This window comes from Scomber japonicus, chromosome 2 (genome assembly GCF_027409825.1).
Source record: "Scomber japonicus isolate fScoJap1 chromosome 2, fScoJap1.pri, whole genome shotgun sequence".
Taxonomy (NCBI): Eukaryota; Metazoa; Chordata; class Actinopteri; order Scombriformes; family Scombridae; genus Scomber; species Scomber japonicus.
Genome location: NC_070579.1, coordinates 33,899,557 through 33,914,983, shown reverse-complemented (window position 1 = coordinate 33,914,983; position 15,427 = coordinate 33,899,557). Strand labels below are relative to the sequence as shown.

The window sequence follows — 15,427 nt, the reverse complement described above, 5'->3', positions numbered from 1 at the left end:
CAGTGGCTGCTGCGTACCTGCAATCTCCCTGATGATAATGCAACATGGCAGCCCCGAGGGCAGAGCCCATACAACTTTCTCAGCCCTCTCCGCGTAATTGGTGACCCCTGAACCTACCCTTCGCATAAAGGGAGGGAAGGAGGGGAGACAAGGGGAGGAGGGGAACGCAGGACAAGGGATAGTCAACAGAGACACTGGAAAGGAGAGACAGGGTCATAAAGAAGAAAAGGAAGACAGAAGGCTGGAGAGAGAGAGAAACCAAGGAGACGCAGGCTAGGAGGAAAAGGTTAATCTCTTTTACTGTTGATAGTCTGAAAGTTCAACGGAGACAGAAAAAGTCCGCAGCCTAGTTGTGTCCATCACACTTTGAGGGCAAACGGGGAGAACCTTCACCTTGAGTCTGTCTTCAACCTCCAGACTCTATAAGCTCCTTTTGAAAGCACAATCATATTTTTCATTGGCAAGACAAAGAAATACGTTAAACCAGTCCCGTCTCTTAAAGTTAACATCAACATCTGTCTACAACTAAACGGTTTTGTAGAAAACATCGTTCTTGACTGATTTACATTTTTTTTTAATAGTTCAGCAACAGTTAACTTGTACACACCGAGGTCATATGATGGTGGTCTGGGTGGATGCTGTGCGTACAAAGTGTAGGACTTTGACAGCAGAGACCAGGGTTTGTATGTTTGGTTTAGGCAAATGAAACACTTAACTAAGATGACATGAATGCAGCATCAGGCAACACAAGGCTCTTGGTAAAGACTGGGGGGAAAATCCTGGTTTGAATAAACATTGATATAAATACTGACTTGAGCTGCAAGTCAGTATTGAATTTTGCAATATTTGACCAAGACCACAATCTTTCCCTAAACTTAACTTTGCTTTGAGTTACCTAATGCTGCAATCACGTCAGCAACCAAGTCATCATTTTGACAGGAAAATTAAAGAAGTAAACAAATACAGATATCTGACATGAGCCAAAATCTTTCCATCGAGGTAATTAAACCCAAATTTAGTGGATACGGTGCCACATACTGTTTTTAAGCCTTGCACAACAAACTCTGTAACCATGCAACGTTTCAATCTGAAGTAGTTATGTGACATGAACTCTCCCATCTTAATCATCCATCCTACATGGCATGAATTCTGCATTCACATAAAATAAAATCATGATTTAGGTGCAACAAGTTGATATTGTAGAGAAAAAGAAAAAGTCCAGTGTCAGTAAAAGTTTTGCAGATACACTCAATAAAAACATTCCCTCATTATGTTGATTATAAAAACTATAATCCAGGCAGCACTGTGTTTCTTTAAAGCACATTGCACGTTGCATGTTAGTAGTATATGAATATCATTTTTTGGAGGCCAAGTTAAACGGTAAGTATTATATGAAAACCAAAAGGAAACAATGTAACAATGTGATTCTGAATCAATGCCTAATGTTCACCTAGCATGCATGTGCGGCAGTAGAAACATTGCATTGAGAAACAGGTTTAAAAAAAAGATGTATGGTATGTAGGGAGTACAGCACTGAAAGAGGCTGTCAGTTTAAAACATTAACTTCGTCTTTAACGCAACAATTAAGATGCCACCACATATTTCAACACACAGCGCAGCCATATGGTACTGTGAAGCTCTTTGTCCTTTGCTTTTTATAAAGCTATCTAATCTTTATCCGAGGTGCTCCGTGTTCCCCATCTCTATCTTTATCTGTGGGCAGTGCATATTAGTCTGTTCCACTGCATTCATTGCTCCGGCCCTGTCTGTGTGGGTTTTTCTATGCAGTATGAATCCATTTGTCTCCACTGACGGAAAATAATTGCAAAGCAAACAAATCATCTCTGCCACATTGAGCAGGCCTCTACTCCTGGGGCATAACAGCTAGATAGCTACAGGAATGAAAAGGCAGAACGACAGAGAGGGGAAAGGAGGGAGAGGGAGAGAGAAGGATGGACGAAGTTCAGAGCAAAGTGGTTTGGCATTTGCATTATATATGCAGAGTGTTAAAAAGTGTTATGTTAGAGAAACTGATGCAGTCAGATTGAAAGTGACTACATGGTGCATTGGGGAGGCCAGAGAGAGAGAGAGTGAGAGAGACAGAGGGAGAGAGAGGCAGAGACCTCAGTGGAAGTCTGCCAGATGGAAACTCACTCCAGGAACATAAGGAGGAGACATCTGGGAACACACTGCCTTGGAAAGAAGATAATTATAGCAGGATTCAAAAATGGCCTTTTCAAAAAGAAAACATATGAATGCTACATAACTGTTAGTGTTGTTCATCGTCATATTAACAGGGTTAACAGAGGAGGCGATAAGAACAATGTAGAAAAAGAACTGTTGCTTTTGTGTGTGAAAATGTATCAAAACTTCTTTAACATGAAGTTAAAATTGTATTTATATGGGAAGTGTCACTGAGATCAGACCTGTGCATAGAGATACTACAGAGAGAAACAAATTTAGATTCTGCTGAAGTGAAAACTATAATCAGAAACAAGGCCCCAAACAATGAATACTCTTGTGCTGTTGTTTACAGGAAGAGGACATGTACTTCTTTTAACTTCTAATGGAACACATTAAGTAACTGTAATTTGTCATTCTGTCACTTTCATTTCACACTTCTCTATCAGACTGGAAAATTCTGAAATACTTTTCATTGAAGAACAACATAAAACTCATAAAAAGTCCAAATTCACAGCTGTATTTGGAACACTTCAAAGCTTTCAGTTTTTCAGCAAGCGTCAAGGAAACTGTGAGCTTCAAAGTTTTTTAAGATGGATAGATAACAGTTCAGAGACGTGATGCTGCACTGACAAATGGGACTCCACATCTTTGTGAAGCTCACAAGACTTTATGCACCGCTGCACGTTTATCAAAACCATTCTGCACATTACTCAGGAAAACATTACCTTCCTCTCTGCCCAAAAAACATGTTGAGTTATGTCACAACTTCAACCCCTATCACAATAATATGAAGGCAAACAAACAGCGTACAAACAGTGCCTGGAGATATTATGTGTTATAACCTGTTGTGTTGTAACAAATCATAACAGTCAGCAGATGGAATGGAGATTATTTGGCTGAGTATAGGTAGGTCTAAATTAATAAGCAGCTGTGGGCGCACCACTGTCATTAAGTTTTATTTGGGTTGTCTCTGCCACTGGAAGTATGCAATAGTGCACCCTAATAGAGAAAAGGTCTCCATTATAAAATAATAGCAAGTAGTAATTAAATCAGTGTGTTGTGCGTGTAATACCTTGCTCTGGAGTAGGAACAGGTACTGTAGAAACAGATGTATCCAGGACTGCGTGTTCGGCATGTGTGTGTGTTCGGACTTCCTCTCCCCTGAGAAAATATAAAAAAGGTTTTAGATAAGCAGTAAAAGTGAGTGTTTCTACTTTATATCAAGTGATAAATCACAAGATTACAAAGCTTTTCAGACCCTAAACACTTCAAGCATGACTTTCAAACAGCAACAACTGACTTCAATTAATACTCTGATGAAATATCTGACAATTATGGCTGTGGTCTTTATCATTAAATTCAATTCCTATAATGAGAATGCTTCCTCACCTTCTGCAGTCTTGTATCATTTTAAAACCTGCTCTGAGCACATCTGACCAGTCAATAACCACTTCAGTATCCTTGTTAATTGCACCATAGACTGTCTATATAGTATGACTGTCCAAAGCCTCTGTCTAGCATGGCTAATTATGGGATAGATTATGGATATGAATCGTGCGCTGGCTTAATACACTTAAATACATTAGTTCAAACACAGGTCAGTGTGCTTTAGAAACAGATAGCAGATGGACTGTGAGGTTAGCAGAGGTTGCACGCGATCCAGCCACCAGCAGATATTATTGATAGACCGCTGTGCATCCTCTGCTCCAGCTGTGACAATTGGGTAAGCTGTAGTATGCAGGTGGTGCGGATGGATTATGCTAGATAGACCTAAATAAACAGACGCTATGCAGACTGCGGTGCAACAGTGGGTTAATGCTAGATGATTATTTTTACTATATTTGCAGTTGTAAGCATTGTCGCTTAATTGCACATTTTATGATTTTGTCTCTATGAAGTGTTCCTAACGCCTCGTGCATGGATTCACTCAAGTACTTAGCCCAGGTAAACCTATAACAGGATTTAGGAATGTAGCAAGAGGCTGCCCTTTTAATCGGCTAAATTATTGCTGATAAAGGGGGATTAGAGGGTACTTTCTCATTAGTGCCATGCAGATACTAGTTTTGGTTTTGGCTCTCTGACTTCTGTCTCCACTCCGACATAATAAAGGTGAATGGAGGTCTGCACGTTGCTCAAAGCATTGAAAAAAAAAAACACTTCAAAAATTCATTAGCAGCATCACTTTCCAGAAACTGTGACCCTGGTACTCTGGCTTATCAACAGACTTCACCATTATTTCTTCGGTATAAATAGTACAGTAGAAACAGTTTATAGTGAGGTGAGATAATGTGTTCTTAATTTGTTTAACTTTTCTTTTTTTTCTCAATAAATTACTGTACAGTTTGTGTCCCCATTATCATGTTAATGGCCAGAAACAAGGGAATTGAGTTGCCAATGCTAAATACATTTTGGGAGCTTATCTACAGCACAGATACACACAACTGAACTGAAAAGAGTGTAAATGTGCTGTTGCAGCACTGCTCCACAAACCCTTAATTTCTTGCCACACAGCTGCACACTTATTTGTTCCTGTGCTAGACACAATTGGATTGTTCTAAGTAAGCAAACCCATGTACCAAACCTGAAAATTCAAAGGGCTGTTAGAGTGAGACTTCTGTGAAAACACGTTGGTCAGTTGCAAGGATCACTGCCATGAAATTGACCTTAAAATTTCCTCAACGGACCATTCTTCACTGCACACACAGGTGTAACTAATAACACACTAATAATGGTGGTGTGCCAATTCCAGGGTCCAGGTATGTAACATGCTGACTCACTGGCATAACTTACTAGCATAACTAGATGAAACTGAGCCATCACTAATACTATTAGTCACACATGTGGTTTCCAACCTTTTTGTCTTTTGACATCTTACAAAAAGCAGTGTGTAGTCAGGCTCATATTTCAGATGTCTGAGTTGTTAACAGGTCTACCAAATAGTGATTTTTCCCTCTAAACCTCACATATAGTATAGGAAACCATTTTTTAAATCAAAGATTAGAGAAAAACTCTAAAACAGATTTGTGTATCAAAACTTCATTTTTTCTTCTTTCCTCTCCCATTAATCATCTCACAACCCCTCAGTTTTATCTGACCCTTTGAAGGGGCCTGACCCCTAAGTTGGGAACCACTGGACTAAACTGTATATAAAGTTGAAACTAGCTCCACCTCCAGCAGCAACAACAGTAACATGCTGCTCTAACACTGATGATGCCAAACCACTACTTTTACTGCAATTATTTACATTTTGGTGCTAATACTAATTCGCACTGAAGTACAGTATTGTTACCTTACTGTATTGTGTAGCTAGCACTATTTGAATGACAGGTGAACAGCTAACTGGTAATATACATAGACAGCTGTCTCACTACTTTAAGAAAATAGGTCTGCAAAGCTTTGATAGACTGTCAGACCACTTTTAGTCTGAAGTTTGACTTCTGGGACAGAGTGACGTTAGCCTACCTTTGAGTCGATAACTGATGGACGTGTGTCAGTTATCTCACTAATGTTAGCAGACACACATCTTGCTGTTAGCTTCTTCAAATATAAAAGATAAATTCAGCTTACTTCTGTCGTTACAATGGTTTGTTGAGCCTTTAACTATAACAATTTAATATTACTTTATCCACTGTTGTCTGTTAGCAAATTCAAAATCACACCGCTCCTCCCACAGAGGCGCAAGGATACAACTAACCTGGGTACTACTTCATAACGAGAAAAGGATGTTCTTCCGCAAAATGAGTGTGGAAATATAAGAATAAAAAAGAGGCTAGCAGCAGCAGCAGCAGCTTCTTTTCTAATGACTTTTAAAAAGTATACCTACCTTTCACCTGAGATATAACGTCTGTATAACTTGTCAAATTAAACGAAACTCATTGTCACTAGTCGTGCATGTGGGGAAAAAGATGCATAAGTTAATGCGTTTATGAAGAAATAGGGCTGTATGCCTTCACGAATGAACAAATGCACCTTTTTATCTATCTAAGATTTATCACTTACTCTAATCAAGTTGGCATACTGTCTGCAATTGCATGTTCTCTGGCGCCCTCTGGTGATATAAGGCAAAAACAGCATCTCAAATGACTATTTTAAACTTGAAAAATATTGCTTAACCATTTTAAGAAATAAAAAATGGACAAAGATCTGCCAGAAATATTTAATATTTATTTTTTCATATTTGTGAAAACAAAACAAAGCAAGAATTTCTACTGTTCATGATTGGCAAAGTATTGGTGCTAATCCAAGCTTAATGTACTGCTCAATATGAGATGCCATTACATGTCCAGAACTTTTTGACGGTATTGCTTATGCTATATTATAATTCAGAAAATGAGGGTGAAATAGACAAGAAAATCACCTTCTGAAGACAAAAATAGTCAAATCTCCATTTGTGTTTTATACCCAACTCATTTTTTAAAAATGTGCACAAAGACATTTTATGCAGCTGCCGTCAGATGTGAAATTTTCATCTGTAATCACAATATTCAAATAAGTGCATGCCTTTATTTTTGATTATGAACACCTTTTAAAACAACAAGGCACCTACATCTCATTTACTTCCCAGATATTTTTTTTATTTTTTTATTTTGCAGCTGCAAAGCAATATTGGCTAAAAATTCCACTTACAGGCTGCAATTAAATTTGTTCCCTGGGGGAAATAAAGCCTATTTACATCTGCACTGAAACTTTTTTAGGTACTGCTGATTTCAGTGCCACAGCTCCTGCTACAAAGTGCAGGTCTGAGAGCACCTCTGGGGCTGGATGCGGGGCCGTCATCACCAATCTCCCTCGGCAGTGGAACAATGGGATCTTTATTGTCCTCAAATGCATCTAGACAGTTCGCAGCAGCCAATTTGGAGGTGAGATGCCAGACTGGGAGAAGTAGTTCCACCACCAGGGTTTCTCCTCACGCTCTATCCCTCCCTCAGTTATGATTGGTTCACCATAGCGCTCAAACTGGTTGTATGGGTCGAAACGATCCCACGTGTCTATTGTAGGGAAGAGGTGGTCATCGAAATCAGGCTCCACAGGAACCTGGAGGGAGGTAGAGGTTGAAGGTGGAGAGTAGAGATGAATGTGACCGAACCATTAAAAATATATATACATCTGAGCCGCATTTGTTGAAAAAGAACATTTTCCAAACCCTCTCCAAGACAAAGTCAACACGTCCAGCCTTGTTCATATGGTGAGGCAGATGAACCCTCTTGCTGACCCTGGAGTAACCTTTGGCTGTGGCTGTCAGGATGTGAGTGCCAGGGTTCAGCAACCGCCAGTAGTCTCCGTCTTCAGCTGGAGGGAGAACAAGAAAGAGGAACGAAGCAGTGATGTAAACATGCCAGTCATGCAGTCAAACAAATCAAAGAAGAGAGAAGGTGAAGGACAAGCATTGCAAAAGACAAGTGAGAGAAACAATATGTATACCCAGAGCTACATCATAACACAAAATTCCTGAATGCAACAATGAACAGCAATACACTTTTAACTCAGCCATCAAACATTAAGTAAAGCAGATAAAACATCTTTAAGATTAAGGCAATTGAGGCATATTTTATCTGTGTAGAATTATATTTACCTGTAGTGACATCTTTTCTAATCCCCCTGACAGAGATGGTGGCATCTTTTATCGCATTGCCGTCAACATCCTTAACTACTCCCTTTATCCCTCGATGGACCTGTTCAGGGACGTGGAGCACATATTGTTTCCCTGTTCACCTACATTACAAGTACTGCATCTCCTGTGACAGCTACCTAGTTATTAATATCAGTTTGATCATTTCTGTCATTTTTTGTCTTTGAAACCTGCTTGCTACAAGTGTCCTAGTCATAAATTTGCCTCCAGAGATGGCTTTTATTCAACACTTCTTTCATCGTCAATTCGTCACACATCTGGCAGCAGTTGAAATGAATACAGCACTGTCAAAATATCGAACAGGTCATTTTTCAGACTAAGGAGAAAACCAGACACATACAGACTCTAGAAAGGTGAGCAAAGCCTCCTTGTTATTCTTCCATTCTGGGTAAAGCTCGGATTCTGATGGGAATTTGTCACAGCCGAGCTCCACAGTGATCTCCAGACAGTTAGTGTGCAAATAGTTGAAGTCTGACATACCTGTAAAGGAAAGATGTATAAAAATAAATAAGGCCATGAGTAAGGACTTTAACTCTAAAGCACCATAATTACATTTAAGTGTAGTTTTACTTCTAATGTTAATCCAGGTAACTACCAAACCATCAGTTTTTGGATTTCTATAATGCCTCACTGTATACTGTAAGTAGTTTGAAAGTGTTTTATCTTACCACCAGCAAAACTGTACCACAGAGCCCCATTGATAATGCCCCTAGTTCGGTAAAAGGAGGCTCCACATCGGTCTGTGTCATTGTTTGACATGGTGACATGAGCATCTGCATAGGTACGAGCCAGCTGCTTCAAGACCTGAGCATGGGAAGATTGAGTTTGGTGAGTGAGGGGGAAATGTCAGTTTAGTTTCTATAGTACATACTGTATCTATATGTCTGTCCTTTTGTTGAAGCACAATATGTCAGCAACCTGTATGTCCACCTCTATGCTCTGTCTTTACCTGTTCATCTGGGGTGGGTGAGAACATCCTCTCCTCGTGTGGGTGTCTAGAGAAGTCGAAGGGGTAGGAGACCACCAGCTCCCCTCCATGGAGGCTGGCAGACTGAACAAAAGGTATTGACCTGATCCACTTCATCACTGCGTAGGTCTCTGGTGCCACCTACAGCCCAAAACAAGGTAATGATTGTTTCTCTGGGTTTCTGTATGCTTTGTACTAGCTTACTCCCCTTACTCTTTGGCCAAAATGCTGTCATGTGAATAAAAATGTTGAAACTTATGCCTTCAAATGTTTGTAAATAATTCCTGGAATGTCATCAGTTTTAGCAAAAATGTCATACTGTTGAATGCACTGTATGTCTAATGCAGATAACTAATGTCCTCTTACCTTCCCGAACCAGTAGGCATCAGGGATTGGGATGTGGTCAATGCGGTAGTGCCTGCTGCGGCGGTTCCGGTAGAAGACGGAGGTGAGGTCCGGAAAGTTGCGGTTCAGGTCAAGGTTCTGGGCGTTAGTCCGACCATTGGTCCAACCATTCAACAAGTGACCCTGAAAGATTTAGGTTCAAACCACTGGGAGTATCAGAAAGTGTCAGAACGTGTTAAATTGTGTAGACTGATGATGACAATGATGATGATGTGTATACAAAAGTAGGAGCAGTGATTATGTGAAGGCAATACTGAGTAAATTATGTGAATATTAGTCAGGAACACAAAAAGGAACATGTTACTACAGTTGTTAGTTCTATTGTTAACATTTAGACAAGACCATGTATCCGCCAGGAGAAAAATTAGCAAATGGAGTTTATAGGAAACCATTTTTCATTATAACATTCAAAGGGTAGATTGTCTGCTAACAGTAGTTTGGTTAATGTTATCAATTTCACATTTGATAACATAAAATGCACAGTGTGCAGTACAATTTCATTAATGCCTCAATCATGTATGTCGTGCAAGCCAATCTCTCAAACTAAAACCCATGCATAAAAATGTCTTTGACAAAGTTTAGTTGTGTGTAATATTATAGAATTATAATATAGAGTACTTTTTAGTTGTATGATGCAAACATGAACAATGATTATCTTTATGGTCACATGGTCAGTCCATAACATATATGAATGCAGAGCTTGGCAGACAAACGGAGATAAGGCCCTTAGGCATTAGTGAATAAATACACAATACTTTGACCAAAGGCTGTATGAGTACTGCTATGCTAAGCATGAAAAAGCTCAAGAGATGCCACTGTAGAAGTCCCACTTTCTCATACTAGTTACATTTCTAACAGAAAATAAGTTTCAGTTGTTTGGAAATTGTACATATTTATAATAACGTAGGCCAGAGCAGGGACACTTCTACAATTGCAAAACTATAGTGAAATGCCAAATTCTCTGGTTAGTAAAAATAGAGTGCACAGAGTGGTTTTCCCACTACCAGCTATGGTATTAATGGCTATAAATATTACGTTTTAAGCATTTATTTTGCATGTGTCCAAAAATGTCCAAAAGCGTTTTATGATTGACGCAAATTATGGCTAATTACTGTATCTGGTAGTGGGAGGACCTCAACTAGTGAGACAGTGTAGACAGACAAGCAGGTAGGAGGTGGAAGGCTTGAGCACTTAGATTACTGTCCCAAATCACTGATTACCACTTTTCTTGAGTAAATTACTATATTCGTAACATAATTATTAAAATACCCATGTAGTAATTACACCAAATCTAGAATACCATACTAGTTACTAATGACATGCAGTACAATCTGCAGACATTATGCCTGATAGTCATAGTTCGTGAAACAGATCTTGAACTTTCAGCATGGTAAAAACTGTGTTACTATATTTCAAAATGATCATCATCTATATTCAAAAAACTATAAGATTGGTCCATGGTGTACTGTTTTACAAACATACAGACAAAAATTTTTTAAAACATGTTTTGGAAAAACTCAAACTTCCTTAGATCAGCACTTCATTCCTCCATCTCCACACCAGACAGACAGTGGACAGTGGATTAAGAACGGATAATGGCGGTTTGTCTTTTTTAGTATTGTTAACAATATTTACTTCCTGGTTGTTGAGCTCCGGGTCATTACTATCCTCTACCTCTGAGGCGGCCAACTCATAACCGTCCGGGTTCATGGAGGCCAGAATATGGATGCGGGTGTTGTTAATGATGGTCTGAATTCGTTGGTTCCCCAGATTGTACTCTGAACACAGGTACTGGCTCAGGTAGATAAGCAGCTGGCGGCCCAGCACCTCATTGCCATGCATGTTTCCCACCAGCTTGATCTCTGGCTCCACTGTGGTTTACAGACAGACACAAATCTCATTAAAACAGAATTAACAGGGTTTTTTGGGCCAATTTGGGGATTAATGCACACTGACATATTATCAGCTTATAAAATTGTGGCAAACATGTAAGCAAACAATCACCTACAACCAGAAAAAAATATCTGTCTCTTTGGCTGCTAAATGCTACATTTGTTCACCAGTTAGTCGCTAACTGTGTCTGTTGGCTGTTTGGTGCTGGGTAGGTAGCTGACAGTGGGTCTATCATAGCGTTTTCCACTGAAAATAGCTGCGGCTGGAATTGAGGTTAAGGAAAGCCGTTAATGTGAACCAAACAGTAAAGTTGTGGCCATAAAAACAAAACATGACACGGAAAGACACTTAAAGGCTCTGTAGAGGGTTTGTAACCACAAGCCTCACATTTCATGTTGTACAATATCCACATTTGATCCATTGTTGGTATGAACATATTGATTCATGCAGCTTCAAAACTCCATCGTTATGATAAAGTAAAACACCATGAACAAGCCTTTAAATTTCACAGCAGTGATATTGTTAGTACTATTGCTTTCACATAAAACACTGTTTAAACTATGTTAAATTAATGTTGCATTGTGAATAAGCTGCCTCTCATTGTTACGATGTATGCTGACATCTGCATCTTGAATTTGACATTTGTCTCTATGCGATGTGCCCTAACCTTTAAAAAACATTTCAATGTTGTAAAAGGGCTGACTACTCCATATATCACTGGCTTATTAGTGATACAGTGCATCATTTAAGATCATTTCAAAGATTTTTGCACACCTAGGCAGAAGTTGTCTAGCAGCAAAACAGTAATCTTTTCTCCAAACACAACCTCTTACATCTGGTAAAACTATGAGGTCAGAAAGAAAGGAAATGAACGAGGTAAAACTATGTGGTCACAGCAGTATCAAAACTAGAAGGAAGACGAAAATGCATAACACGGTTTTAAGATAGGGATTTCGAAACTGCAAAGTAGACATGATGAACAGCAGAGCAAACTGATAAGAGAGAAATATTACAAACAGTTCACAAGTAAGAAGAATCAACTAAAAAATGAAAAAATGTAAATACAAAGCTGTACATACCGCAGTACTACCATGAACACACAGATTATTTACACAGCAGTTCCTTACTCACGTAGCTCATGCTGTCCAGGATTGTTGCTGAACTCGATTACCAGTAAATCTCTGCCTTCAGTAGTGCGTCCTATGCTGTAGACGTGAGATATATGGGAGCACTTGGCTGCTGTTCTCTTCAATAAGCTGTACATCTGAGCATTGGAGGTGTAGGTGAACTGGATGATAGTGCTGGGTTCTTCAGGAGAAAGGCTGGACAATGCCAGCTCCTGTCTGGCTGGAGGAGGGATACAGGGATTCAGTGAAATGCTTCGCAGAGCGCTAGGCTTGCAATGGTCCAAGCAGTAAAACAGCTGGATCTTTACCTTTCATTCCTGCCAGTGGGTCAAAGCAGCCCTCTTGGTCGCTGGCAAAGAAGCGGTCACAGTCGAGAAAGTAGGGCCAGGCCATTTCAATGGCCTCAAAGGCGTGGACGCAGTCTCGCCGCAAGGCCTCACATGTGGTGCGGCAGGGCCTGATCATCTTGTCATCCTGGCAGGGCGAGGCAAGCACCGAGCAACCCACTAGGCGTATTTCAGGGGAGCACTCCCCATTAAGCAGGCCATGGATGACACTCAGGAGGAGGTACTCTGCCCCTGATTCAGCTTCCATACGAGTCCGGTGGCCAAGGATGTTGGGGAATATTGTTCTGGAGCACCAATGTTTTAAAAGCAGGATTTAGATAAAGACCTAAAATTAGCTGTCAAGAGGTTATTGATTTATTTGAACTTAAAGCAAAGTCAAAAACTGGTTTAAAAGAAGTTTTTAGCTGGTTGGCTTGCCCACATTAGTACCAACCTCTGAGACCCACCTAGAGTATTCCATATCATTACAGTAGCCCAGGTTCATCTCTGTGCAGGTAGCTGTGTGGAGAGGTAAAACATGAGAAAACTGGAAAGTGACATACAGTACGTGATTTTTTGTATCTGTGCACAATCATCTGTATCTCTCACATATTTAACTTCTTAATCATGAAGATCTTGTAGAAAAATTACTGATAGTCCTGCTGATGTAGCACCTTGTATTTCAAAATGGAAAAGTCCTGCAGCCCTGCAAAATTAGCTGGAGTGTCGTAGCTGCCTTTCTGTCTATCTGGAGATGAGGCCTGTTGCATCTTGCAATAGGACTTGGTATTTCAAACAGCTTCGTAGGCCTGGAGGTCAGGCTTGAAAATTTCACTGAGGGCACGTTCAATTTTCAAGTGGACAGCCAGGTCCTGAGATAACTACATGGATACCGTTGACACCATTTATACAACTAGTGTAACTTTCTGTATCTGTGAGTCTGTTACTGTGTCATCACACGTATGATTTTTTATTGCAAGCACTTAAATTGCACACAGTGAAATCAGTCAGGCACCTACGTTTTTCTTCAACCACGCTGTTGCTGCATCTTCCTATAAGGAAAAAAAACACAAGCCAAACAATAAACATGAAGAGGTATGAAAAAAGCAGTGGGTCACAAATAATAACGCTAGGAGGCGACATCTTCAAAAGCAGCGAAGAACCCAACACAGGGAACTCAACTTACTGTTATCACTGTGTGTGGCAGATGTTTTTCAAATAAATGTCAGATATCCTACAACATGATGTCATTGTTAATTTTCTTGTTATTGGCTTACAGCAGACTCCAAGTAGACACTGAGCAATAAGCTTCCACACACTGGGGGAGACTTAAAAGCAAAAACACGTGCTTGATAAGCGTGCTAATCGATTCATTTAAGGTACAACAATTAAATCAGAGTCCCTGATTATATTAGAATTATGTGAGGTGTTGTCTGCAAGGTCTGCATGTTGACTTTATCTGCTGTTTCTTGATCATTCCTACGTGACGTATCGCCATAGATTAGGTCTTAAACGTCGTATGGCAGGCTACACGCATTCATTCTATACGATCCAGTTGTTTGGAGTTCAAATGTCCTTACCTAAAAACTCGTCTCCTGGGTGACAAGTCTGCTGCGGGGCGCACCAACAACTTTTCCCCAACGAAAGAAACAACACCAAAAGTCCTAAATGCATGTTTTTTAGAGCTGTAGGTAGCTTGACAGCGGCGGTGCGTGATGTGGCAGTGTGTAGTTGAAGCTGCAAGTTTTTCTGCTCCCTGGGCTGGATGATAATTACCACCCACAGCACGGAAATCTCAGTCCTTTGTCTGCACGGAGCATCCCTGACCCGAAAAACACCAAGGCGCGCCAGGATTATGGCTAACTGCTGTGCGCAAAGAGTGAGCGTAGATCATATTTCACAGAGCTATGTGTGTGTATGTGTGCGTGTGTGCGTGCATGTGTGTGGGTGTGTGTGTACGAGGAAGGGGGAAGAAAACGTGGACCGTAGGGGTGGGAGTGAGAGAAGTCCATGCCTGAATTGTTTGGCATAATACGACTGCTGAGCCTGTTCCATTAAATACAGTGTGGTAGAACTCTGCACCTTCCTTCTGTGAAACCTCATCAACCTTCATCTGCCCGCTGCTGTACTGTTAACTGTATAATCATCCATTATTCGGCTGTAACGAGGATTTTTAATGTCTTTAGCTGTGGTTCCCAAACTGGAATCACGACCCTCTCCAAAAGTCTGAAAGGTCAATAAGATAAATAAGAAAGAAATTTGTTTTGTTTAGTTTTTTGTGAACTCCTGAAGCCAATCATCTCCTCAGCCATCCTTCAAATGAGACACATGAGAATGAAAAGATACTGTTTGAAATGCGCACATATCATTCACTCTAATGTAATTAGGGGCCTAATACAAAAAGTTTGGGTAACTATAGCCTGTAACACTACAATATTTTAAATGACCTAAAAGTAACACAATATGCCCAGGTCTAATAATTACTTGCTCGTTTGTACTCATATAGTGGACTCATATAGTGTCTGTAGCAGTAAAGTTTATTCTTTCATTTGTGTTTTTGCTGTGGTAATGTCTTCACACATCCTCACACTTTTTACACTCTGTGTTTAAAAAAAAGTCATTAACACAAACTTTAATATTAGCTTCAAAACATGTCATCAGACTTACATTACAGTTTTCGCACTGAAACATGAAGAACACCTCTTCACAAATATACATTTACAGTGATGATAGTCATAAATATTGTGGAGTGGATTTCATGTGGCCTTATTCTTGGCAGTGCCTCAGCAGGCAAACTGACCAGCCCTCTGGAAACAGCAGAGTCTGAAAAGGCCTTTGGCACTCATCAGAGTCCAGTGTGTGCGTATTCATTGTTATGTGTGCTTCACAGTCCTTC

At 40.1% G+C, this 15,427-nt stretch overlaps 1 protein-coding gene across 2 annotated transcripts; it reads right to left on the bottom strand.

Moving 5' to 3' along the window:
- Nucleotides 1–6,777: 6,777 nt before the first annotated feature.
- Nucleotides 6,778–14,377, bottom strand: cpz (carboxypeptidase Z). 2 transcript variants are annotated; one of them, XM_053330319.1, is made up of 13 exons: nt 14,112–14,377; nt 13,551–13,583; nt 12,999–13,050; nt 12,514–12,836; nt 12,210–12,425; nt 10,821–11,056; nt 9,147–9,308; nt 8,763–8,921; nt 8,482–8,617; nt 8,154–8,293; nt 7,757–7,856; nt 7,328–7,473; nt 6,778–7,218 (listed from the first exon to the last, which is right to left on the bottom strand). In XM_053330319.1, exons 1-13 carry the CDS (start codon nt 14,203–14,205, stop codon nt 7,015–7,017), a joined length of 2,001 nt encoding a protein of 666 aa, XP_053186294.1. In that variant the 5' UTR covers nt 14,206–14,377; the 3' UTR covers nt 6,778–7,014. The 2 variants fall into 2 exon arrangements, with proteins under 2 accessions (XP_053186294.1, XP_053186303.1); XM_053330328.1 differs by having other exon boundaries at nt 10,860–11,056.
- Nucleotides 14,378–15,427: the final 1,050 nt, after the last annotated feature.

Excerpts from the sequence above, each read along its gene's own strand:
- cpz (XM_053330319.1), bottom strand. The coding sequence starts at position 14,205 with ATGCATTTAGGACTTTTGGTGTTGTTTCTTTCGTTGGGGAAAAGTTGT. Across the intron at positions 9,309-10,820 it reads CGGAGCTCAACAACCAGGAA|GGTCACTTGTTGAATGGTTG; the intron begins GTAAATATTGTT and ends TAAATCTTTCAG. Across the intron at positions 8,294-8,481 it reads GTGGTACAGTTTTGCTGGTG|GTATGTCAGACTTCAACTAT; the intron begins GTAAGATAAAAC and ends TTTCCTTTACAG.